This window comes from Myotis brandtii, unplaced genomic scaffold (genome assembly GCF_000412655.1).
Source record: "Myotis brandtii unplaced genomic scaffold, ASM41265v1 scaffold277, whole genome shotgun sequence".
NCBI lineage: Eukaryota > Metazoa > Chordata > Mammalia > Chiroptera > Vespertilionidae > Myotis > Myotis brandtii.
The window spans coordinates 791862-818363 of record NW_005360548.1 but is presented as its reverse complement, the minus strand read 5'-3'; the positions used below and the strand labels follow the sequence as shown (position 1 = coordinate 818363).

Below are 26502 nucleotides of genomic sequence, written 5' to 3'. Positions count from 1 at the left end.
GAAGGGCAGGGGGATGGGTTGGGGTGGTTGTCATGTTCTAGAACTTCACAGGGGTTTGGGTTCCACAGGTGTATGCAGTTGTCAAAACTCAGCAAAAGTATACCTAAGGTTTATGGTCAGCATGTGTTTTTCCACGGGGAAATGGGACAACCACGAGGCTTATATAGTTCCAAAAGCTATGGCCAGTTCAAAGGGTTCAATCCAGTCTTCAGGGTCAACAATCCAAGTTAATTACCTGAATCAACCGAGGCCTACCTGGAAAGAAGTGAAACAACAACTAGAAAAGAAAAAGAAAGGCTCCAAGGAATTAACTAAATTTGAAGAAAAAAAATGAATGAGAACTGAAAGAAAGACCAAGAAAAAGACCAGGGAGAGATAATTAAGTGGAAATGGGAGTTCAGCCAAAAGAAGACAGAACAAGAAAAAAGAAAAGAAGAAATCTTCTTCAAGCTCTGATTCTTCCAGCAGTTCTTCAGATTCTGAAGATGCGAATTTACAAAAAGAAAAAGAGCAACCATTCACACTAATTACAGAAAGTTCTATGTTAGAGAGTGAATCAGACAGAAAGGAGAATTAAAAAAAAAAAAAGAAGTCAAAAGATGCAACTGAGCCCTGGCAGTGTGGCTTGGGTGGCTGGGCATTGTCCAGGCACTGGAGGGTTGCTGGTTTGATTCCAGGTCAGGGCACATGCCTGGGTTTTGGGTTTGATCTCCAGTGGGGTTGTTCAGGAGGTAGCCGATCGATGTTCCTCTCTCCCCCCTCCTCTCTAAAAATAAAATCAATAAAAAATCTTAAAAAATAAAAGAGATGCAATGGAGAAAGGAAAGGACATTCAAGGACTTGGCAAGTAGAGAAAGATGTATCCTGACGGTAAACCTTTATCATCTGAGTCCTTATCAGAATCAGATAATATTGAGGAGGTATAAGCAAAAAAGAAGAAAAGGCCCTAGTTGGTTTGGCTCAGTAGATAGAATTTCGGCCTGTGGATTGAAGGGTCCCAGGTTCGATTTAGGTCAAGGGCACGTACCTTGGTTGCAGGCTCTATCCCTGGCTCTGGTCGGGGCACATGTGGGAGGCAACCAATCAATGTTTCTTTCTGTCTCTCCCTCTCCCTTCCATTCTCTCTAAAAACCAATGGAAAAATATCCTCAGGTGAGGATTAACAAAAAAGAAAAGAAAAGAAAAGCAGTGAAGACAGAAAAAGCAAAAGAGAGAGAGAGAGAAGCATAAGAAACACAGTAAGGAAAAGAAGGCTGATAATTCAAGTCCTGACTCATCATAGTAACATTAAGAAAAATCAGGATTCCGATTGCATATTAGAAAACAGCCCCTGAAAAAATGGTGGAAGCTACACTGACACTCTCCTAGGACCAAATTGGAAGTACAACTAAAATACAGAAAAACCACCCTGAAATATCAACTGAAGACTAGCAGAGAGAACCCTGATAACTACGGGTAGGAAGTGGAGACCACATAGAGACTGGTAGGACGTACAGAGATGCCACAGGGCTGGCCAGGCTCCCACAGATAGCAGCTAAATCAGCGGTTCTCAACCTGTGGGTCGTGACCCCTTTGGGGTCGAACGACCCTTTCACAGGGGTCGCCTAAGACCATTGGAAAACACATATATAATTACATATTGTTTTTGTGATTAATCACTATGCTTTAATTATTTTCAATTTGTAACAATGAAAATACATCCTGCATATCAGATATTTACATTACGATTCATAACAGTAGCAAAATTACAGTTATGAAGTAGCAACGAAAATAATTGTATGGTTGGGGGTCACCACAACATGAGGAACCGTATTAAAGGGCCGCGGCATTAGGAAGGTTGAGAACCACTGAGCTAAAGGGAGGGATATCTCAGCTGTGGGAAATTCCCACTGAGAACTCTGGGTCTAAACCCCAAGCTGGACTCACCACCCCAGAGCACCAGAACTGAGAAAGGTGCACACAGAAAACCTGGCTGTGAAAAGCAGTAGGGTTGCTGTCTGCCAGCCAGAGACAGCTAGAAATGCAGGCACCCTCTTAAAGGGCCAACACACAAAATTTCGTGTGCAGCCACTCACCTTGGTCTCGGGCAGAGGGAGGGCAGAGTGGACTGGAGCTGTGTGAGGAGAGTCCAGGGTTGGGGGCTCTGGGGTTGGAGCTCAGAGCACAACCCCGATTTCATGTACTGAGTCATTCCCTCATACTGCAGAGGACAGCTTTCTTCAAAGGTCTAACCTATACAAGTTTTTGCTTGGGGTGAAGACAATTGCCCCACCATGTTGGAAGACATCTTGCCCCACCCTGTGGTCTATAGCTTGAGGCAAATCAATACTGAATGTCAACTGGACTGCAGGCAGAGGAAGCTCTCTGGAGGCTTTGACTCTGCCTGATCTTCTGGGCCCGGGGCTGGGAAAAGCAGATCCTGGTGTAGAATCTTGTTCCTTTCCAAAGGCACCAGCCCCAGCAGAGGCGCCATAGCTGTGGATTGCTGATAGCCCCAAACAGGGTACTCAGGGACAGTCAGAAACAGTGTCTGACATTATCCTGCACCAGAGATCATAGCAGATCTACCTAATACAGACACAACCTAAACAGGCAATCAAAATGGGGAGACATAAAGAAATAACCCCCAGCCCTGGACGGTTTGGCTCAGTGGATAGAGTGTCGGCCTGCGGACTGAAGGGTCCCGGGTTCAATTCTGGTCAGGGGCATGTGCCTTGGTTGCAGGCACGTCCCCAGTGGGGGATATGCAGGAGGCAGCTGATCGATGTTTCTCTCTCATCGATGTTTCATCGATTTTTCTAACTCTCTATCCCTCTCCCTTCCTCTCTGTAAAAAAATCAATAAAATATATTTAAAAAAAAATAACCCCTAGCCCTAGCCGATTTGGCTCAGTGGATAGAGTGTCAGCCTGCGGACCAAAGTGTCCCAGGTTCGATTCCGGTCAAGGGCACCAGTTCGGGTTTCGGGCTTGATCCCCAGTAGGGGGTGTGCAGGAGGCAGCCGATCCATGATTTTCTCTCATTATTGATGTTTCAGTCTTTCTCTCCCTCTCCCTTCCTCTCTGAAATCAATAAAAATATATTAAAAAAAAATAACCCCAAAATGAAAGAATAAGAGATTTCTCCAGCAGAAGAGCTAAATGAAATGGAGCTAAAAAACAACAGGGTACTCAGGGACAGTCAGAAACAGTGTCTGACATTATCCTGCACCAGAGATCATAGCAGATCTACCTAATACAGACACAACCTAAACAGGCAATCAAAATGGGGAGACATAAAGAAATAACCCCCAGCCCTGGACGGTTTGGCTCAGTGGATAGAGTGTCGGCCTGCGGACTGAAGGGTCCCGGGTTCAATTCTGGTCAGGGGCATGTGCCTTGGTTGCAGGCACGTCCCCAGTGGGGGATATGCAGGAGGCAGCTGATCGATGTTTCTCTCTCATCGATGTTTCTAACTCTCTATCCCTCTCCCTTCCTCTCTGTAAAAAAAATCAATAAAATATATTTTAAAAAAAATAACCCCTAGCCCTAGCCGATTTGGCTCAGTGGATAGAGTGTCAGCCTGCGGACCAAAGTGTCCCAGGTTCGATTCCGGTCAAGGGCACCAGTTCGGGTTTCGGGCTTGATCCCCAGTAGGGGGTGTGCAGGAGGCAGCCGATCCATGATTTTCTCTCATTATTGATGTTTCAGTCTTTCTCTCCCTCTCCCTTCCTCTCTGAAATCAATAAAAATATATTAAAAAAAAATAACCCCAAAATGAAAGAATAAGAGATTTCTCCAGCAGAAGAGCTAAATGAAATGGAGCTAAAAAACTTATCTGATATAGAGTTCAGAATAATGATGGCAAAGATGCTCAACAGCATGAGAAAAGGTATAGTAACCATGAAAAAAGACCAGTCAGAAATAAAGAATGACATAGCACTAAGAAAGAACACATTGGAAGAAATACACAGCAGACCAGGGGAAGCTGAGGACTGGATCAGTGACAGGGTAGAAAAAAAATCACTCAATCAGAGAAACAAAAAGAAAAAAACAATTAAGGTCCACTGGCATGACTCAGTGGTTGAGCGTCAACCTATGAACCAGGAGGTTGCAGTTTGATTCCTGGTCAGGGCACATGCCTGGGTTGCCAGCTCCATCCCCAATGGGGGATGTACAGGAGGCAGTTGATCAATGATTCTCTCTCATCATTGATGTTTCTATCTTTTTCACCCTCTCCCTTCCTCTCTGAAATCAATAAAAATATATTTAAAAAAAATAACCCCAAAATGAAAGAATAAGAGATTTCTCCAGCAGAAGAGCTAAATGAAATGGAGCTAAAAAACTTATCTGATATAGAGTTCAGAATAATGATGGCAAAGATGCTCAACAGCATGAGAAAAGGTATAGTAACCATGAAAAAAGACCAGTCAGAAATAAAGAATGACATAGCACTAAGAAAGAACACATTGGAAGAAATACACAGCAGACCAGGGGAAGCTGAGGACTGGATCAGTGACAGGGTAGAAAAAAAATCACTCAATCAGAGAAACAAAAAGAAAAAAACAATTAAAAAACAGGAGGACAACTTAAGGGAGCTGTGGGACAACATGATATGTAACAATATTCACATAATAGGAGTGCCAGAAGAAGAAGGCGAACAAAGGATAGAGAACATATTTGAAGAAATAATGGCAGAAAACTTCCTTAACCTGGTGAAGGAAAAAGTTGCACAAGTCCAGGAAGCACAGAGAGTCCCAAGCAAGAAAAACTAAAACAGGCCCACGCCCAGACATATCATAATTAAAATGATAAAAATTAAAGACAGAGAGAATCTTAAAGGCAGCAAAAGAAAAGCAAACTGTTACCTACAAAGGAGCTCCCATAAGGCCGTCAGCTGATTTCTCATCAGAAATTCTATAAGCAGAAGGAAATGGCATGAAGTATTCAAGGTAATGAAAAGCAAGGATTTGAAACCAAGACTATAGTCAGCAAGGCTATCATTCAAAATAGATGGTGAAATAAAGAGCTTCCCAGACAAAAAAAGGCTAAAGAAGTTTATCACCACAAAACCAGCACTACAAGAAATGCTAAAGGGACTGCTGTAATGAGAAGAAGAAAGAGAGAGAGACAGAGAGACAGAGAGACAGACAGACATAGGTATACAGAATTAAAATGGCAATAAATAAGTACCCATCAATAATAACCTTAAATGCAAATGGATTAAATGCTCTAATCAAAAGATGTAGGGTAGCTGAATGTATACAAAAATGTGACCCAATTATATGCTGCCTATAAAAGTCCCACCTCAGAACAAAAGACTCAGACAGGATGAGAGTGAAGGGATGGGAAAAAAATTTCCATGCAAATGGAAACGAAAAAAAAGATGGGGTAGAAATACTCATATCTGACCAAAAAAAGACTTCAGAAATAAAGAATGACATAGCACTAAGAAAGAACACATTGGAAGAAATACACAGCAGACCAGGGGAAGCTGAGGACTGGATCAGTGACAGGGTAGAAAAAAAATCACTCAATCAGAGAAACAAAAAGAAAAAAACAATTAAAAAACAGGAGGACAACTTAAGGGAGCTGTGGGACAACATGATATGTAACAATATTCACATAATAGGAGTGCCAGAAGAAGAAGGTGAACAAAGGATAGAGAACATATTTGAAGAAATAATGGCAGAAAACTTCCTTAACCTGGTGAAGGAAAAAGTTGCACAAGTCCAGGAAGCACAGAGAGTCCCAAGCAAGAAAAACTAAAACAGGCCCACGCCCAGACATATCATAATTAAAATGATAAAAATTAAAGACAGAGAGAATCTTAAAGGCAGCAAAAGAAAAGCAAACTGTTACCTACAAAGGAGCTCCCATAAGGCCGTCAGCTGATTTCTCATCAGAAATTCTATAAGCAGAAGGAAATGGCATGAAGTATTCAAGGTAATGAAAAGCAAGGATTTGAAACCAAGACTATAGTCAGCAAGGCTATCATTCAAAATAGATGGTGAAATAAAGAGCTTCCCAGACAAAAAAAGGCTAAAGAAGTTTATCACCACAAAACCAGCACTACAAGAAATGCTAAAGGGACTGCTGTAATGAGAAGAAGAAAGAGAGAGAGACAGAGAGACAGAGAGACAGACAGACATAGGTATACAGAATTAAAATGGCAATAAATAAGTACCTATCAATAATAACCTTAAATGCAAATGGATTAAATGCTCTAATCAAAAGATGTAGGGTAGCTGAATGTATACAAAAATGTGACCCAATTATATGCTGCCTATGAAAGTCCCACCTCAGAACAAAAGACTCAGACAGGATGAGAGTGAAGGGATGGGGAAAAAATTCCCATGCAAATGGAAACGAAAAAAAAGATGGGGTAGAAATACTCATATCTGACCAAAAAAAAAGACTTCAAAATGAGGCCATCACAAGAGACAACAAAGGTCACAACATAATACTAAACGGATTGCTCCAAAAAGAGAACATAACCCTGGTAAACAAATGTACACCTAATATAGGAGCACCTAAATATATAGATAAATTTCTAGAGGACTTCAAGGGAAAGATCGACAGCAATACACTAATAGTAGGGGACTTTAACACCCTGCTGATTTCACTGCATAGATCTTCTAGACAAAAAATTAACAAGGAAACAGTGACTCTAAATGACATACTAGATCAGATGGATTTAACTGACATTTATGGAACATTTCACCCCAAAGCTGCCGAATATATTCTTCTCAAGTGCACATGGGTAATTCACAAAGATAGACCACATGTTAGGACACAAAACAAGTCTCTACAAGTTCAAGAAGACTAAAATCACATCAAGCATCTTCTCAGATCACAGTGGAATGAAATTAGAAATCAACTACAGTGAAAATCATTCAAACACATGAAGGCTAAATAGCATGATATTAAACAATGAATGGGTTACCAATGAGATCAAGAAAGAAATAAAAAACTTCTAGAAACAAATGAAAATGAACACACACAACCTCAAATCTCTGGGACACAGTTAAAGCAGTTCTGAGAGGGAAGTTCATAGCACTACAGGCTTACCTCAAAAGACAAGAAAAATTAATGATACACTATTTAACCTTACAACTTAAAGAATTAGAAAGAGAACAAGAAAAGCCCAGAGTAAGTAGAAGGAAGGAAATAATGAAGATTAGAGCAGAAATAAATGACATAGAGATTAAAAAACAACACAAAAAAATCAATGAACCTAAGAGCTGGCTCTTTGGAAAGATAAACAAGATTGATGAACCATTAGCCAGACTCATCAAGAAACAAAGAGAGCCCTAGCTGGTTTGGCTCAGTGGATAGCAGGTCAGCCTGTGGATTAAATGGTCTTGGGTTCGATTCCAGTCAAGGGCACATGCCTGGGTTGTGGTCTCGATCCCCAGTACAGGGTGTGCAGGAGGCAGCCAATCAATGATTCTCTCTCATAATTGATGTTTCTATCTCTCTCCCTCTCCCTTCCTCTCTGAAGTCAATAAAAATATATTTTAAAAAAAGAAACAAAGAGAGTGGACCCAAATAAATAAAATCAGAAAAGAAAGCAGAGAAGTAACCACTGACACCACAGAAATATAAGGGATTGGAAGAAAATACTATGAACAAATATATGCCAACAAGCTGGACAATGTGGATAAAATGGATAAATTCCTAGAGAAATATAATCTCCCAAAACTGAATCAGGAAGAATCAGAAAATCTGAATAGGCCAATAACAACTGAGGGAATAGAAGCAGTAATCAAAGAGAGTCCCAAGCAAGAAGAATACAAATAGGCCCACACCCAGACATATCATAATTAAAATGACAAAAATTAAAGACAAAGAGAGAATCTTAAAGGAAGCAAGAGAAAAAAAAAACTTATTTTAAACTATTCCCAAAAAATCCAAGAGGAAGGAACACTTCCAAGCTCTTTTTATGAGGCCAGCATTATCCTAATTCCAAAGTCAGATAAAGACATTACAAAGAAAGAGAATTACAGGCCAATATACTTGATGAACATAGATGCTAAAATCCTCAACAAAATATTAGCAAATCAGATCCAGCAATATATTAAAAAGAGTATACACCATAAAGTGGGATTTATTTCAGGGATGCAAGGCCTGAGGTGTGTGTGTGTGGAGGGGGTGGGGGCACAGGGGTTGGCTAGAAGGGATCAGTGGAGGGGTGCATGTTTTATACTGTTAAGTTTTAACCAGTCAGGAAATTTTTTATATAACTAGTAATAGTTATTTTTTTGTATGAATTTTATTTAGGTTTGATGTTTAGCTTTTATTAACTTTAATTCTTGCTATCTTAAATTCCTTATTGCATTTAATGGCATTCTTTTATTTTTAAATATATTTCTTTATTGATTTAAGGTAAAAAAAAAGAAAAAGAAAAACCAGGATTCCCTTATAAAGAAAATGCAATGTCTGAGGAAATTTCAACTGTGAGAATTATATCTACCAACATGCATAAATTTTTTTGTTTTTTAGAATTATTCCAGGACTGTTCTGTAGCTACTCAGATGTTGCATGTGAAAGGGTCATAAAAGTTGCCAGGGGCTTGAATATCTGTCTTTTTCTCTTCTATTTCCTAATAACTCTGGGAGATAATGCACTGCAGTCATACCTAGTGATTGATATTTGAGAATAAGCTAATATTTTGACTAGCAGTATCTATATATATAAAAGCCTAAGTGACCATTCAACCGTTACCTATGATGCGCACTGACAACCAGGGGGCAGGGGGAGGGCAGGAAGAGATTAACCAAAGATCTTATATGCATACTAGAGGCCCGGTGCACAGGTTTGTGCACTGCTGGGGCCCCTCGGCCTGGCCCATGGGGATTGGGCTGAAACCGATAATAAGTGTATTTTAATTTTTTCACCTTGTATACTTTTATCTACCTGGGGAAGGAGTTTTTAGGGTTGGGTGGTGGTGGTTTGCTGTTTCTGTAACTATGCCTTTTATCCTCACACAGCCTGTTTCTGGGGACACAGTAGCCATGCTTTGGGAGGTCAGAGCTGGGTACGGCAGTCTGGTGCTTCACCCAGCTTAGTGACATCGTTGGTCTCTGTCAGAGTGAACCAGAGAAACAGCCTTTTACAGCATAAGGAAGCCCCAGAAGCTCTGGGATTTACCTCTAATCCAATAAATACTGAAGGGATTTTAGCATTAGAATATGTTATAACATTTGTATTAATTTTGACTACACTTTGGCTTTGGAGAGGAGAGAGAGAGAGAGAGAGAGAGAGAGAGAGATTGGTTGTTCCACTTATTTATGCATTCATTGGTTGACTCCTGTGTGCTCTGACTGGGAACTGAACCCAAAACCTTAGCACATCGGGAAGACACTACAACCTACTAACCTGGTCAGGACCTAGACACGGCTACTTTTTGAACTCGACAGCTAAAGATTTTAAAGTGCATGTTTTATACTGTTAAGTTTTAACCAGTCAGGAAATTTTTTATATAACTAGTAATAGTTATCTTTTGTATGAATTTTATTTAGGTTTGATGTTTAGCTTTTATTAACTTTAATTCTTGCTATCTTAAATTCCTTATTGCATTTAATGGCATTCTTTTATTTTTAAATATATTTCTTTATTGATTTAAGGGAGGAAGGGAGAGGGAGGAAGAGATAGAAACATCAATGATGAGAGAGAATCATTGACTGGCTGCCTTCTGCACGGCCCCTACTGGGGATCAAGCCTGCAATCCGGGCATGTGCCCTTGGCTGGAATCAAACCTGGTACCTTTCAGTCCACAGGCCAACGCTCTATCCACTGAGCCAAACCGGCTAGGGCTTTACGGCATTCTTGCCAAGATATTTAGCATGTGAAAAGCAGGTTTTAGGTTGTGGGTTTTTTTTAATAGCTTCATATTGAAGCTGAGACATCATACACAAGTTGAGTGGCAGGCCTGGTATGCTCTGTCTTGTTACATAAAGCTGTTGCCAGAATCTTAGCAGATATAACATTTTAAAAGATTGCCTTTGTATATTCATAACAAATTATGACAAGTTAAATTTACATGAAAATTACATTATTACTTTTTCTGTGTCATTTTACTAAGATTTTGTGTCTCATGTCTCCTGCTGAATTGGTTACTAGTAATGTTAAAAGGAATTGAAATCATTTTCACTTTGCATTTTTATATACTCAGGTAACATGTAATATAATTTGATGTACAATTTTGCCTGTTAAGAGGGTATGCTCATACAGCGGTATACGCTCAAAACATTTTGTCATGACAAGAGGCTGAATAAATAGCTATTTTACTTTAAAAAGAGCTGGAAAAATATGAATTCTACTTAATGGTATGCATGCTGAAGTATGGGGGAAATGTTCAGGTATCTGCAACTTTAAAATGCATCAAAAATAAAATGAACAGATAGGCAATAGAGTGACAAAGGCAAATGTAAGTGGCAGGATCTGGGTGGTATGTGTACAGGTGACTGGTTACTGTACAAGTCTTTCGACTTTTCTGTGTGCTTTCGACTTTTATTTCTAATAAAACATTGGGAGTAAAAAACTGCAGTCACTATTTCCTGAGTGTCTACTTGAGAGGCTCCAAGGCCAGACAGCCTGGATTGATGCTGGCTTCCCACTTTCCAGGTGTGTGTTCTCAAGAATATCACTTCATTCTCAGTGCCTGAGCCTCTCCATCTGTAAACAGCACCTACTTCACAGGGTTACTGCAAGAATTAGGAAAACTAATATATGCACGGTATACAGCACAGAGAACCACCACATGATCATCAGTGTAAATGTATCCAGCCCAGGCTGAGCCCTGACTTGCATCCTTTTATGAAATCCTCATAACTATGCCAGGAGGTGCAGACTCTTTTTTTGTTGTTGTTATTAATCCCCACCCTCCTCACCCAAGGATATTATTTCCATTGATTTTTAGAGAGAGTGGAAGGGAGGAAGGGAAAGGAGAAGGATAGGGAGAGAAACATTGATGTGAGATAAACATATAGATTGGTTGCCTTCCACACACTCCCCAACCAGGGCTAGGGATTGAACTTGCAACCCAGGTACGTGCCCTTGACGTATCTGTCAGACTTCTGTTTCCTAATCAAGATGCTCAGCCACCTCTTAAAGTTAAACTTGGGGGAAAAAAATCCTCAACAAAATACTAGCAAGTGTATTAAAATACCAGAAGTGTATTAAAACGATTATGCACTATGATCAAGTAAGATTTATCCCAGGAATGCAAGGTTGGTTCAACACATGAAAATCAATCAATGTAATATACACTAATAGAATGAAGAAAAAACCCACATGATCATCTTGATTGATGCAGAAAAAGCATTTGACAAAATTCAACACTTTCATAATAAAAAACACTCAACAAACTTGGAATAGATGGGAACTTCCTCAACTTGACAAAGAACATTTATGAAAAAGTCACAGTATCATACTCAATGGTAAAAGATTGAAAGTTTTTCCCTAGGATCAGGACAAGACAAAAATGCCTATTTTCATCACTTCTATTTAACACTATACTGGAAGTGCTAGCCAGAGTAATTAGATAAGAAAAAGAAATAAAAGGCATCCAAATCGGAAAGGGAGAAGTAAAATCATCTCTATTTGCAGATGACATGATCGTAATGTGGAAAGTCCTAAAGAATCCACAAATTATTAGTGTTAATAAATGAATTCAGCAAATTTGCAGGATACAAGAGTGACAAAAATCAGTTATACCTCTTTACACTAGCAGTGAACAACCCAAAAATGAAACTAAGACAATAATTTTATTTAGCCATAGCCAGTTTGGCTCAGTGGATAGAGTGTCAGCCTGCAGACAGGTCCTGGGTTCAATTCTGGTCAAGGGCACATACCTCGGTTGCAGGCTCCAGGGCGCATGCAGGAGGCAACCAATCGATGTTTCTCTCTGTCTTTCCTTTTCTCTTCCACTCTCTCTAAAAATCAATGGAAAAATACCCTCAGGTGAAGATTTAAAAAGAAAAAAAGATGTTGAAAAACAAACGGATAAATAATAAAATAATTTTAAAAAATAATAATTTCATTTACAATAGCATCTAAAAGAGCAAAGCGGTTAGGAATAAATATAACCAAGGACATGAAAGACATATATACTGAAAGTACAAAACATTGCTGGAAGAAATTTACAAAGACCTAAATAAATGGAACATCTTGTATTCATAGATTGGAAGACTTCACCTTGTTAAGACAGCAATATTTCCCAAAGTGATCTACAGATTTAATTCAATCCCTATCAAAATCCCAATGGACTTTTTACAGAAATGGAAAAGCTAATCGGAAAATTTATATGGAATTGCAAGGGACCCAGAATAGCCAAAACAATTTAGAGAAAGAACAAAATATTATACTTTTCAACTTCAAAACTTACTCCAAAGTTACAGTAATCAAAACAGTGTCATACTGCCTGGCTGTTGTGGCTCATTGGTTGAGCATTGACCAATGAACCAGAAGGTCATGGTTTGAGTCCCAGTCTGGACATATGCTGGGGTATGGGCTCTATCCCAGCAGGAGGTGTGCATGAAGCAGCGGATAAAAATACAGACCAATTAAATAGAATTGAGCACCCAGATATATACCCACATATTTACAGTCAATTGATTATCTTGGCAATATGGGTGCCAAGACTATTCAATGAGAAAAGGATAGTCTCTTTAACAAATGGTGCTGGGAGTACAGATAAACACATGGAAAAAAATGAAGATGAACCCCTACCTCAAACCATTTACAAAAATTAACTCAAAATGGATCAAAGACCTAAATATAAGAGTTAAAACTATAAAACTCTTAGAATAAAGCATGAAGTTTTAGAAATGAAACATGGGTCCTTAGATATGACAATGGGTGCACAAAACAACAAAAGAAAAAAACAGATAAATTGAACTTCATCAAAATAAAAAATGTTTATTAAAGGACACTATCAAGAGAGTGAAAAGACAACCCACAGATGGGGGGAAATTTTTGTAAATTGATAACAGTCTAGTATAAAGAATATATGAATAACTTTTACAATTCAAAAATAAAAAGACAGCCCTAGCTGGTTTGGCTCAGTGGATAGAGCGTCAGCCTGCAGACTAAAGGGTCTCATACCGGTTGCAGCTTGATCCCCGCCAATTCTACTTAATGGTATGCATGCTGAAGTATGGGGGAAGTGTTCAGGTATCTGCAACTTTAAAATGCATCAGGGTGCATGTGGGAGGCAACCAATCGATGTGTCTCTCTCACATCGATGTTTCTTTCTGTCTTGCCCCCTCCTTTCCACTCTCTCTCTAAAAGTCAATGGAAAAATATCCTCAGTGAGGATTAACAAAATAAAAAAATAAATAAAAATACAATTAAAAAATGGGTAAAGAATTTGAAAAGACATTTCTCCAAAGAAGGTAAAAAAATGTCCAATAAACACATGAAAAGATACTCAACATCATTAGTCATTAGGGAGATGCAAATCAAAATCTCAATGAGATAACTACTTTATACCTACTAGGATGACTATTAAACAAAAAATTAAAAATAAGTGTTGATGAGGATTTGGAGAAATTAGAAATCTTGTACATTGTTAGCAGGAATGTAAAATAGTGCAGTCACTGTGGAAAACAATTTGGTAATTCCTCAAATAGTCAGACATAAGTTTACTCTATGACCCAGTAATTCCATTCCTAGGTATATACCCCCCAAAATTATAAAGAGGTTCTCAAACAAATACTTGCACATAAATGTCCATAGCAGCACTATTTACAAGAGCCCAAAGGTGGACACAACCCAAATTTCCATCAATGGATGAATAGATAAACAAAATGTGGCTAATCCATACAATGGAATATTATTCGACCAAAAAAAGAAGGATGAACCCTGTAAACAATGCTAAGTGAAAGAAGCCAGATACAAAAGACCATGTACTGTATGATACAATTTGTATGAAATGTCTAGAATAAGTAAATTCAGAGACAGAAAACAGATTAGAGGTTGCCGGAGGCTTACTGTGTGTGACGGGGCAGGGAGGGGAGTGGGAGGGGTGTTACAGGGAGTAACTGCTTACTGGGTATGAGGTCTCTTTGAGGAATGATGAAAATGTTTGGAACTAGATAGAAATGATGGTTAAACGGCATTGTGAATGTACTAAGTGCCACTGAATTGAAAATTATTAATTTAATGTAAATTTCACCTAAAAAGAATTAAACTTGGGGAATCCTGGGAATTCCACTGCTTAATGTTTACAACCCAAAGCTCAGAAGCAGGAAGGAATTCGCCCAAGGTCACACTCTCCCCGGAGGAGATGGCCCTGCCCTTTTCTTGCTTTGACTTTCATCCCTGACTCGTTTTCAGATGACAGAAGATTCCGTTGAGAACTTCCTGTGTGTGGCCATAATGAGAATGCTTCCCCAACAAGCCTGTGAGGAGGTGCTGCTATGACCCCCCATTTTATAAGGAGAAAACAGTCCTGGAGAGAGGTCACTTGTGCCTACGGTCCCAAAGCCAGGTGGTTTGACACCAAATCCACACTAACCAGACGGCAGTGTATTTTCAAAAAAACAGTTGTGACAAATGTCCGGCCCCACATGCCCTTCCAGACCCTGTGATTACCCCATCAGAGGTGAGGCCTACGTCCTCTTCCCTGAGTCTGGGAAGATCTCTATGACTGTCTGGACACATAGAATAACATGAACAAGTCCAGAAAGGCAACACAGCTTCCTCCTGGCTAGTACTATGCTGAAGCAATTTCTCTCCCTCTTCCCCCCGCCCCCCACCCCTTGTTTTGGAGCCCTGTGCCACTGTGTAAGAAATCCAGCTTTCTGAAGCCTCCATGCCGGAGACCCTGTGGAGAGACCCTGTGACTACATGAAGAGAGCGATGTCCGGCCGGTCTGGTGCTACAGCTCCACACACCACCTGATTGCAACTGTGTGAGATCCTGGAGGCAGACCTACTCAGCTGAGCCTTTCCCAAATTCCTGACCTACGGAACCGTGAGGCATTATAAGTGATTGATATTTTAAGTCGCTAAATTTTGGAGAAATTGGTTACGCACAACAGATAACTGATACAACTACTCTGCTATTTCTCCAGAAATAGCAGTTGCTATGGGCTCTGTATTTCAAATATCTCCATGCTAGTCCCTGGCAGTACTAGCCCCAATTAGTACTGACTAATCAATACTGACACCCTCAAATTTGTTTTCCTTACTCCTGGTTTCAGGTCTAAAATTGTGTGTGTGAGGAAATCTGGGGTATTGACTCGTTTCGGGGGCTCAGAGCTCTGTGCAGTGGGAATTTCGGAAATATGAAGGAATCATTGAGTGGAGACTGCTAAGGTCTGCAAGGTACAGGCGTTATTTTACTTGTCCAGTTTACCCCAGAATCCCCTTTGGGGAACTCCTTTACAACACTGGATAAAGCAATCTGGGTGCCCTCCCTTCCCCTGGCCAAGGGGAAAACGGTGACCCAAGCCAGGCCAATCCCATGCCCTCTCATCAGAATTTGAACCCAAAGCTTTGGGAGTTGGGTTCATCTCACAATGGTTCCCTGAAGGAACTGTCCCGTTGCCACGTCCCCAGGATGTCCCGCTCTCTGCCCTTCTGTTACTTACTGCTCTGACTGCCCTTCGATTTTGTGAGATTCCCAAAGCCTTCCAAGAATTTTATTTTAGGCTTAAGTTAGCCAGATTGGTTTCTATTGCCAGCAACCAGAGAACTGGCTAATGTAGGAGGCTGAGATTGTGGGTGGGGGACTGAATTCAGGGTCCGGGTGACAGGGCAGAAGAAAGGCTCTATTTTCCACTGTCTTTTGCAGGTAGGGATGTCCATGTGACTAGGTTCTGACCAGTGGAATACAATTAGAAATGATGCGCAGCTCCCAGAAAGGAGAGGACATGCCCTCTTCACCGCCTCTCCATGCTGCGGTGGGAGGAAGATGTGAAGGCTGGAGCGTGCGCATCCATCCTGGATCAGGAAGTGGAGCTCTCCTTCGGCAACAGGACAGAAGGAGCTGTGGCCCTGCTGAGTGGAGGGGAGCCACACCCGTGCTGCATGGCCTGCCTCTGGGTCTTTCCCATGAAACAGAAGGAAACTTCCATTTCACTGAAATCCCTGGTGTCTGGGGTTTCTGCTACAAGCCTCAGAATCCTCACTGGGAGAATACTACTGAGAAAACAGCCCATTTGATGCTTTCATCTGATTCTCAGAGGGGACCTTGACCCCCTCAAATATAAAGAAACACAGGGAAAATGAATCAAGGCTGAAGGAAGAGTGGGGAAGGGAAATTGTCTGAGAAGGGCCTGAGGGAGCCTGCTGGGGGTAGGAGCCAAACTTGACCTGGGTGGGGCATATCCATAAACAAAAATTCATGGGGCTGGACAAGGAGTGCACATGTATGTATATGGTCCTCAATTAGAAAAGTCAGAGAAACATGAAGAACTACTGATAATAAGGAGGATGGTAGCCAGTGTTTTCCTGAGTGTTTCCCATGTGCCAGTCATTATTCTACATCCTGGTATTAACCTACTCAAGTCTACAATATCCTGTAAGTTAGGAGCTCGGAGTACAGCCCCTTTTCTGGATGAGGACGCGAGACCTGGAGAGGGGAGGTGAATGGCAGGCCCGGGAAGGGGCTGGAATGCCGGGGAATGGGAGAGGAGTCAGCCAGCTTCGGGCTCTGGCGATACTCACGGAGTCCTTGAGTGCCAGGAAACAGTGGCAGATCCAGCGGCGGGTGGTCCCATCACGGCAGATGTAAGAGAAAGCCTTGTCAAGGTTGCGGTCAGGAGCACAAAAGGAGACCTTTTCAATGGTCTGATCCACCAGCAGGTCCTGGGAGTGGTTGGGAGGCCGAGAAGAATGTGAACTGTCTTTCATGTATTCATTCAACATTCCCTTAGTGTCTCTCTATCTCCCATTCTGATTGGGGTAGGCACCAAGCAGTCACTGTGCATTCTGTTGTGGACCCTAATGGCATGGGGCCCCCAGTTTATCACAGAACCAGACCCATCACCAGGAGAGAACCCAGGCTGTAATGAGGGAGGTACAGGCAGAGAGATCACAGATGGGATGGGGGAGGCACAGGGGCTTGCAGGAGCCAAGAGGAGGTGCCTGACCCAACTTGGATCTATCTGGGCGGTGGAGTCAGGCAACGCTTCCTAGAAGCAAAAGGCAGGGAACAGTATTTCAGGCTGAGGGACTGCCTGTGCCAAGGTGTCAACACTCTTCTGTCATTAAACTAAGTCTCATTGTGAGCTGGCTGCCTCCTCGGGTGGTCTCTGGGCTGGAGGCAGGGAATTCAAAAGCGAGCAAACAGACACCCAGATCCTGGCCCCATGGCACTCCTCTCTGGCTGGGTAGACTGACAACAAACACATAACAGCTAACATTCATTGATCTGAACACTTCTGCTGTACCAGGTGATAAAGACCAATAGCAGCTTTAAGCAAATATACTAAGTTGGGAGGGCCTATAGGAGGAGCTAGGGCTTATGGAAGTTCTCACACTCTATGTAATCACAAGAACCCTACAAGGGAGAACCCTATCTACATATATAAAAGCCTAAGCGACTAGAACAACCGGTCGCTATGACGTGCACTGACCACCAGGGGGCAGACGCTCAATGCAGGAGATGCCCCCTGGTGGCGCGAGACCTGGAGAGGAGAGGTGAACGGCAGGCCCGGGAAGGGGCTGGAATGCCGGGGAATGGGAGAGGAGTCAGCCAGCTTCGGGCTCTGGCGATACTCACGGAGTCCTTGAGTGCCAGGAAACAGTGGCAGATCCAGCGGCGGGTGGTCCCATCACGGCAGATGTAAGAGAAAGCCTTGTCAAGGTTGCGGTCAGGAGCACAAAAGGAGACCTTTTCAATGGTCTGATCCACCAGCAGGTCCTGGGAGTGGTTGGGGAGGCCGAGAAGAATGTGAACTGTCTTTCATGTATTCATTCAACATTCCCTTAGTGTCTCTCTATCTCCCATTCTGATTGGGGTAGGCACCAAGCAGTCACTGTGCATTCTGTTGTGGACCCTAATGGCATGGGGCCCCCAGTTTATCACAGAACCAGACCCATCACCAGGAGAGAACCCAGGCTGTAATGAGGGAGGTACAGGCAGAGAGATCACAGATGGGATGGGGGAGGCACAGGGGCTTGCAGGAGCCAAGAGGAGGTGCCTGACCCAACTTGGATCTATCTGGGCGGTGCAGTCAGGCAACGCTTCCTAGAAGCAAAAGGCAGGGAACAGTATTTCAGGCTGAGGGACTGCCTGTGCCAAGGTGTCAACACTCTTCTGTCATTAAACTAAGTCTCATTGTGAGCTGGCTGCCTCCTCGGGTGGTCTCTGGGCTGGAGGCAGGGAATTCAAAAGCGAGCAAACAGACACCCAGATCCTGGCCCCATGGCACTCCTCTCTGGCTGGGTAGACTGACAACAAACACATAACAGCTAACATTCATTGATCTGAACACTTCTGCTGTACCAGGTGATAAAGACCAATAGCAGCTTTAAGCAAATATACTAAGTTGGGAGGGCCTATAGGAGGAGCTAGGGCTTATGGAAGTTCTCACACTCTATGTAATCACAAGAACCCTACAAGGGAGAACCCTATCTACATATATAAAAGCCTAAGCGACTAGAACAACCGGTCGCTATGACGTGCACTGACCACCAGGGGGCAGACGCTCAATGCAGGAGATGCCCCCTGGTGGTTAATGTGCTCCCACAGCCAACCTCCTCCAGCCAGCTAACCTCCCACGGTTCCTCCACCTGGCCGGCAGGCCCCGATAAGGCTATCGGGTGATTGGGCCCCTGGCTGGGACCAGGAACTGGGGGTGGGTGGCGGCAGACGTGGCCCCTTTCCCAGGGGGGCTGAGGGCTGGCTGCCTCCTCAGGGCCAGTGGCCAACCTCCCATACCCTGTTCCCCCCACCGGCCAGCAGGCCCCAATCAGCCAGCTGCCCACTGAGGTGGTGGTGCAGCAGTGAGGGAAAGAGGAGGGGGAGAGGCAGGGAACCATGTGGTGGCAGCACCGGTGTCAGGTGTCCGTTCCTTCCATGCACGGCCTAACCGTTGCCTCCTCTCCCAACCCTGCTGGGGCCTTTGGGCCTTGATTGGCCTGTCCCTGATCACCAGCCAGGCCTACGGACCCCACCTGTGCACAAATTTCGTGCACCGGGCCTCTAGTGTTTATAATAAAGCTCTATGTTCTAACTTCTTCCCTTAACTTCCTTTTCCCTTCTATAAATAGCCCTCAATCTTGGCACGCAGGCCAGAGTGTGCATGTGGCTTCTTTTGTCTGCATGCACTGGTTTGCAACCCTTTCCTTTACCCCAATAAGTCCTTTTTGGGACAAAACAACTAGTTGGTATTATTTTTCATTTGACATAGGCACAGTTTTAAACTATGTGATACACTTTCTCAGGTAATGGCAGGGTCTTTATTATCCCCATTTTAAAGATGACACAGTTGAGGCCCAGAAGGGTAACATCTCATACCCAGGGTCACCCAGCTGGTAAGTGGGTGAGCTGGGATCGGAGCTGAGGCAGCTGCTCCACAGTCTGTGCTCTTACCCACTATCTATGCCAGCTCACAAATAACCACAGGACTCAATCTTGAATTATGACTGGGGTGTGCCATGATGTTGCAGGAGCACATGGTATTGTCTAGAAGGTCTCTGAGGGAGGGACATCCTAGAGGTGGGTGGGAAAGCATCCTCAGCCCCATTTGAGCAGGATGAGGAGAGGGGCACTCTGGTGCCCTCTCCTAACCCTAAAGACCTCCTACCTTGGTCTTGTCATCCACCACTCGGAGCCCATCGGCTGACACCCACAGGACCGACTTCACGGACTTCCGGCCCATCTGGGGGGGAGGTGAGAATAGAGGGCCGGATGAGGGCTGCCTCTTCCAGTCTGACCTTGCCCCCTCTCTGCGCCAGCCCCTCACTCACCGCCTTCAGCCTCTTCACAGCATCCTCACACACGTGCATCCCCCTGGACTCCTCCACCTCCACGTGACCCAGGTACTTGGAGGGAGGAAACAGGAGGACATGAAATAAGCAGAGTAATCAATAATTCCTAGTGTTCCCTGAGCAGCTTCGATGCACTACACAATGTCCTAAGCACAACATATGTATTAACTCATTTACTCTGCACCTCAGCTCTACAAGATGGGTACCGCGTTCCCATCCCAAATATACAAACGAGAGTGTGCGGTAGTGATTCCCATCCTGCCTCTATCCCTGGGCCTTAACAACATCATTCTTGTCCTGAGTGCCAGCATCTGCATCTGAGCCTGAGGACTGGCCCCAGCAATAACTGATGGGATTTGGGGTACACATGCTCTAGCTCCCTCCCCTTGTGGGTAGATGGCTCTATTTCCCAGAGTCCCCAGGGGCATGAAGCACAGTTGCCCACAGCTGCAATTTAGTAACACACCATTGATTGGCTGTCTTCCCTTCCTCACTCCCACCAGCATTCCCCATTCCTCCTATTGGTCTGCACCTAGGGGGATGGACCAAGTTGGTATTTAAACCTGAACCTGCTGTCTCCCTTATGAATGTGTAGTGTGGGTTGTAAAGGGTCATAGAAGGATTTGCAAATGCTACAAAACTTTTGTGACTCTCCAGTGCCCTCTGGAAATTGTGAGCTCCCACAAAGTGGGGTGACCCAGCATGTCGTCCCCCAGGTAACATTTCCCTGGTACAAGAGAATGCGTGCAGTTTTTTAAAATATGTTTTTATTGATTTTAGAGAGAGAGGGAGAAAGAGAGACAGAAAAGCATCGATGTGAGAAACATCAACCTGCTGCCTCCTACACGCCCCCTACTGGGGATCTAGCAGACAAGCCAAGGGGGATCCAACCAGGGACCTTTGGGAGCACCTACAACTGCACACCACCGCCAGGGCTAGGTTTTTAATCCCGACTCTGAAGCACTCAGGCAGTGGGGTCACGCTTCGGCAGGCTCACAGTTCTTTGTGGACGCGCTGTTTCCACCACACAGGACAGAACCGCCTCACCCAACTGGGGCACGCATGCGCCCCACCCCCGCCCGCGCCCTGCTCACTCACCCTGACTGGGAAGCTGCACGTGCCCTTGCGCACCGCGTCCTCGTCTGCCTGCCACTGGTGCGGGCGTGATGCCTCAGGCATGTAGGCTGGCTTCCGCCGCCGCAGGCTCTGCCTTAACTTGTTCATTGTGCCAGCCCCGTCTGCTGACACAGGGCAGGGAGTGGTCAAGGGCCAGGGTCAGAAGCATGGGGGTCAAGGAGGATGGACACAGAGCTCAGGGAGCAAGGGGTGAGATAACAAGGGAGTAGGTTTAGGGGGTTCTTGGGTTAGAGGACATGACCAGGGAACTAGGACCAGCAGCAGTGACAGGGAAAGGGGGTGATGTAAGGCAGGGAGTGCAAGAGTCAGAAGACATGGCGCTAAGGGGTAGGGAGGTCTGGGATAGGGGTCACTGCTTCTAGGGGTCTGGAGATTGGGAATGTGACAGTCTAGAATCATGAGGATCCAAAGTAATGGGAAGTCAAGGCATTGGAAGGCCCTGGGATTACAGGGCACAGAGCCAGGGTCATGAGGTCAACGACTTTACAAGAATGAGGTCAGGGGGTGAGGTGGTCAGAGGGAACAGGAGTTGGGAGTTGCATGGGTCCAATGTGTGGAGCATGGGTCCAATGTGTGGGGGTCTTAGAAGGTCCAGGATTGAGGTCCAGAGCCAAGGCAGAGGGTATGGAGAACAAGGGCTTGTCTCTGTGCCCCAGAGACACCACCCCTCTAACAACTGTGTCTAGTCTAAGGCAGGAGACCTGGGGCAGTGTGCACCTGTGACTGTCAGAGGTAGGGATGAGGGTGGAGGGGGCCAGTTACTAAGATAGTCTTCATTGACTAAGACAGTCTTCACTGACTGACAAGCCATAGTGGCAGTCCCAGGAAGAGGGTGAAGGCACACACAGGACAGAGCACCAGCAGATGGGGACTATGTGCATGTGCAAGCAAGTATGCAGGTGGTGTTCCTGAATGGTGCCTGTGAGGGTGTCCAGAGCTGAGCATGCAACTATTGTGAGTGTGTGTATTTCTGAAGGCTGTACAAAAGGACGTGGGTCTGAGAATGGTTGTTTCCTAGAGTATGTGTCTGTGCAGGCTGGCCGTGAGGGGATCTATGTCCAAGAGTGTGGTTGTTGTCTGTCAGTGCAGGTCCTCAAAGATTGTTGCTGAAGGGTATCTATGTGTGAGAGTGGTTGTGAGTGTGTGTTAGGGAATGTTGCCTGTGAGTGTGTGTCTGAGCAAGAAGCTGTTGTCTTTGAACTGTGTGTCTGCATGAGGGTGTGGCTACTGTCATTGATGACTGCTGCCTCTGACAGTATATGTATGGCAGTTACCCAAGAGACCACGTCTATGTCCAAGACTGGAGCTGTTGTTAGGGAAGGTGTGTCTGTGTCAGAGCATGTGGTTGTTGTTGTAGAGTTGGGTCCATGAGTGTTGTTCTGAGGATGTGACAGTATACACCCATGAGGTTGTTGCCTTTGAGAGTTGTTTGTGACTGTATTTATGAGGATGTGACTATGTGAGAACATGGCTGTTGTCCATGAGTGCTGGGTATTATGGTGAGACTTCTGTATGTAGAAGTGTAACCTTTATGACAGAATGGGTCCACAGGTACTGTCTGTGAGGCAATGTCTGCTTGAGAAAGTGTGGCTGTTGTCTATGAAAATGTGCGTCTGTATATGTTGTCTGCAAAAGTGTGTATCTAAGAGTCGGTATCTGCTTAGTGTCTGTAGTCACCTGTCTGAGGGAGTCTAGGTATAGTCTGGGAATGTGTCTGAATGTCTGTGACCCTGCACTTGTGTGTGTGTTGGGGTCGGTGTGTGTTTGAATGTCTCAGTGTGTGTATGACATGGTCCAGGTATGTGTATCTGTGCACGAGTCGGGCTTGGATGGTCACTGAGTGCAGGGAAGAGGTTTGAGGGTATCTACTTATGAGTGTGATTAGGCCTGTGTGATTGCAGGGACAGTTCTGCTAGGCGTGCTAGGCAGACCCACCCACACACTCAGTCCTGGTCCTGTTCCTAGCTGGTCACTCACCTGACTCCGTCCTGGAGGTTTCAGGGGGCCCCGGGGCCCCACAGGGGGCTGGGGGCAGGTGCTGCTCAGGCCTTCTGGGTCTGCCCTGCCCAAGGGACAGAGGAAAAGGTGAGAGGCTGGCTTGGGATGGGCACACTCCCCTACCTTACCCCCTTGTTGGGCATCAGCCATCCCCGCTCCATCTCAGGCTCCCTGATGATAGCCTGGTTGTCATAGCAACTGTTACAAGGGAAATGAGCCACCTGGTTGTGTTTTGGGGGCATTTCTTAGGGAATATTCTGGGCTCAGGAGGCTCTTAGTACCCACAGGGATGGTGTGAGGAGGGGAGTAGCCTTGTCTTCTAGACATGTGTTCAGGGATACACAATCACATGTATGATGCAACTCATGTCTACAGTTGTCCCTAGCACCGGGTCACAACTCTGCACATTTAGTTATACACAGACACAACCCCAACTATACACACAAGGTCACACAGACTTACCTAAACAGTCACAGCCACTACAAACATCTTGTTCACAGATATACACAGTCTCCACTACAGACATATGTCTACATGCATATAGAGAGTCCCAACCTGCCTAGGCCCTGCCACAAACACCTGGTCATGCCAGCTACTGATATTTGGTCACTTCTATTTTTTTCATCCACATACAAAGAGCTGAGCCCAGGCATACCCACTAGAGTGGCATATGTACAGCCACACCCAATGACAGTTATGTTTCCTCAGGCAGCCACCCAAGATATTCACATCACAGACGCACTCACATAGAATCACACCCAGTCACACAGATGAAATCACACACATAAACACTTATCACACCTAGCTCCAATGCTGTGTGTTGACATCTGGTCACGGATGCATGCAGACATACACACAGCCACACCCAGTCACAGCCAAATGTGTTGAATCATCTACAGGCACACAGCTGCACATGGACATTCAACCCTTGATATCAATCACACCAATACACCTTTTTGGTCACACACTGTCACACAATGACACATACCCAGTCATAGGGGCTCACATTTAGTCACAGTATCAACTAACTTATATGGACAGTCCTCCATCACCAATCAGACAGAGACCTGGATGGCCATGGCCCATGCATTATAAAGAAACAGGCTGGCACACTCAAGACATGCATACAACCACCCAGAGACAACTGTCCCCAAGGATGGCCACACTCAGACACAGCCAGACAACTGGTGGTCCAGAGTCACAGCCATACACATTTCAGAACTGGTCGTGTACGCAAAGTCACACAACATCAGTGTCCATATTACCTGGCCATATATCACAGTCATAATTCTGTCACCCGATAATCCCTACCCAGCTGTACCACATCACAGCATCACAGAGAAACACATAGTCTCTCTTCATGCAAACACACAAGTCACACAGACACGTGACCACATACAATCACAGCCCCATGTAGTCAGACACATATCTCACACATAGAGACATCAGCACACAATTTCCACTTTACACACTACACTCACACAGTCAGGTGCATGCTCAGAAATGCAGTGACCCAGACATAGCATTTACAGCTGCATGTATGCAGAAGACGCAGCTCCTGACAGTCATGCTGTCACCAAATCACACTCAAACACCAGCAGTCCAGCATACACACAGACACACACACACCAAATAGTCACACAGCTAGACACACGCTCACAGCCCATGACACAGACACAAGTACTCACAGTCACCCAGGGTCACAGACATGCAGGTCACACAAATATAGAAGCCCCAGTCACCTACACTCCCTCCAACACACACAGTAGCCTGGTGCCATCAGACACAGACACACCTATATCTTGAGTTAGATACAGTGAAATAACCCACTATTAATGGTCAGCCAGAGTTTCAGACCCCAAGTCAAGTACATAACCCAAATCACACATTCGCAACTGCAACTACACACAATCACTCAGTATCAACACACAGCTAGATACAGTCATTTATATAACTCTGGTCATATACACAGACCAGTCACACAAACATACAAGTCACAGTGCCATCACACACACCCAGTCACATAGGCACAACGTGACTGACTTCGTATACAATGGCAGTCACATATTCAGTTGCAGGGACATGTGCCACAGACCTATGTGTGACACAAATATAAATCAGACACAACCACAAATGTACACAATCATTGGGAGAGTCGCACATGGACAGCCATAGACACAACTCCATTTACACATAATCACAACTCCACCCACATCTTCAGTCAACCACACACAAGTCCAACCCCAGACTCAACAGATGCACTTCCACATACCCAGTCATAGTTACCAAGGCACACAAACACGGGGTCACTAAAGATGGAACCACAGACACAACCCCACAGTCACAACCATGCACACACCCAAACAGACTGAAAAGTACAGGGTTCTTTTAGAGCAGCTGTCGTATACACATAGTCACACAAATGCTGGGGTCACTCACAGACACAACCACAAGCACAAAACACAGACACAAGATTCCCCATAGTCACCAGCACAGACACACACACAGAGCCAGTCACGTAAACAGGGGGTCACACTCAGGCACCCCCCGTCGCTTTCTTCCCCCCTCCCCCCCAGGTACCACACACAAAGCCGCCATCACCTCCGACGCTGCAGACAGACTACAGTCGGTCTCTGGGAAGCCGCCCCCACCCCTTCCAGCATGAATCCTGGAGCGCGGGGGACCGGCGCATTATCCGAGGGTGGGGCCACTCCCAGGCAGCTGGGCAGCCTCAGGGACAAAGGGGGTGGCCCAGAGGACCTGAGCCCTGGGACCCTTGACCAAGCAGAGAGGGGAAAGGGGATGTGCCTGAAATTTCCCTGATTTTATTCAGGCTGGGGTGGGGGTGGGGTCCCAGGCACTGGGACCTTGTTTTGAGAAGGGGCTGTTCCTGGGACGCTGCCCAGGGATTGGGGGGAGGGGGAAGGATGCTGTGCCCAGGACGCCTCTGAGGGACAGATCTGCCTGGAAGCCCCCAGGTCTTGGGTTGGTGGGGAACCTGTGCCCAGGGACCCACCAAGACCTTGCCCAGAGGGTTGTTGTGCTCAGAGCTCCCCTCCGGCAGGGAGGAGTCGGGATGGCGTCTGGGCTGGAATCGCCTCCAGGAGGCCTTGGCTTCATCTGGGGGTTGTGTCCCGGACCCATCCCCAAGCCTTGCGGAGGGAGTTGTACCGAGAATCTGTCGCCCTGTCCTTGGTTTTTCTGAGGTGGAGTTCGGTGTCGGGGGTCCCTATCTCTAGGGCCTTGGTAAAGGAGGGCCTTGGCGAGACCCCTGTCTCCCAAGCTTTGACTTGGTGGGGGTCAGTTCGTGGACCCCCACCCCGGACCGCACTCTCCAGCCTTGGCACCCTCTCCCCATCGGGGTGCCTCCCACCCTCCGCCACATCAGCAGCGGCGCCGCCCCCCACCCGAGCCCCACTCTCCCGCCCTTCTCACGCTGGC

At 45.1% G+C, this 26502-nt stretch overlaps 1 protein-coding gene and 1 pseudogene across 3 annotated transcripts in view; one reads left to right on the top strand and one right to left on the bottom strand.

The window, feature by feature from the left end:
• NUMBL (numb homolog (Drosophila)-like) overlaps positions 1–26502 on the bottom strand; it is a 37450-nt gene that overhangs the window by 10285 nt on the left and 663 nt on the right. Inside the window, exons 1-6 of one of the 3 annotated variants that reach the window (XM_005868793.2) lie at positions 25663–25710; positions 23041–23125; positions 21025–21164; positions 19906–19980; positions 19743–19817; positions 17714–17854 (exon numbers count right to left, since the gene is read on the bottom strand). In XM_005868793.2, the coding sequence (XP_005868855.1) occupies positions 17714–17854; positions 19743–19817; positions 19906–19980; positions 21025–21150 (417 nt within the window). In that variant the 5' untranslated portion in view covers positions 21151–21164; positions 23041–23125; positions 25663–25710. Of the gene's footprint in view, positions 1–16656; positions 17510–17713; positions 17855–19742; positions 19818–19905; positions 19981–21024; positions 21165–23040; positions 23126–25662; positions 25711–26502 lie in introns of those variants that run through there. The other 2 variants (XM_005868790.2, XM_005868792.2) reach the window with 2 other exon arrangements.
• LOC102249933 lies at positions 108–1372 on the top strand (annotated as a pseudogene).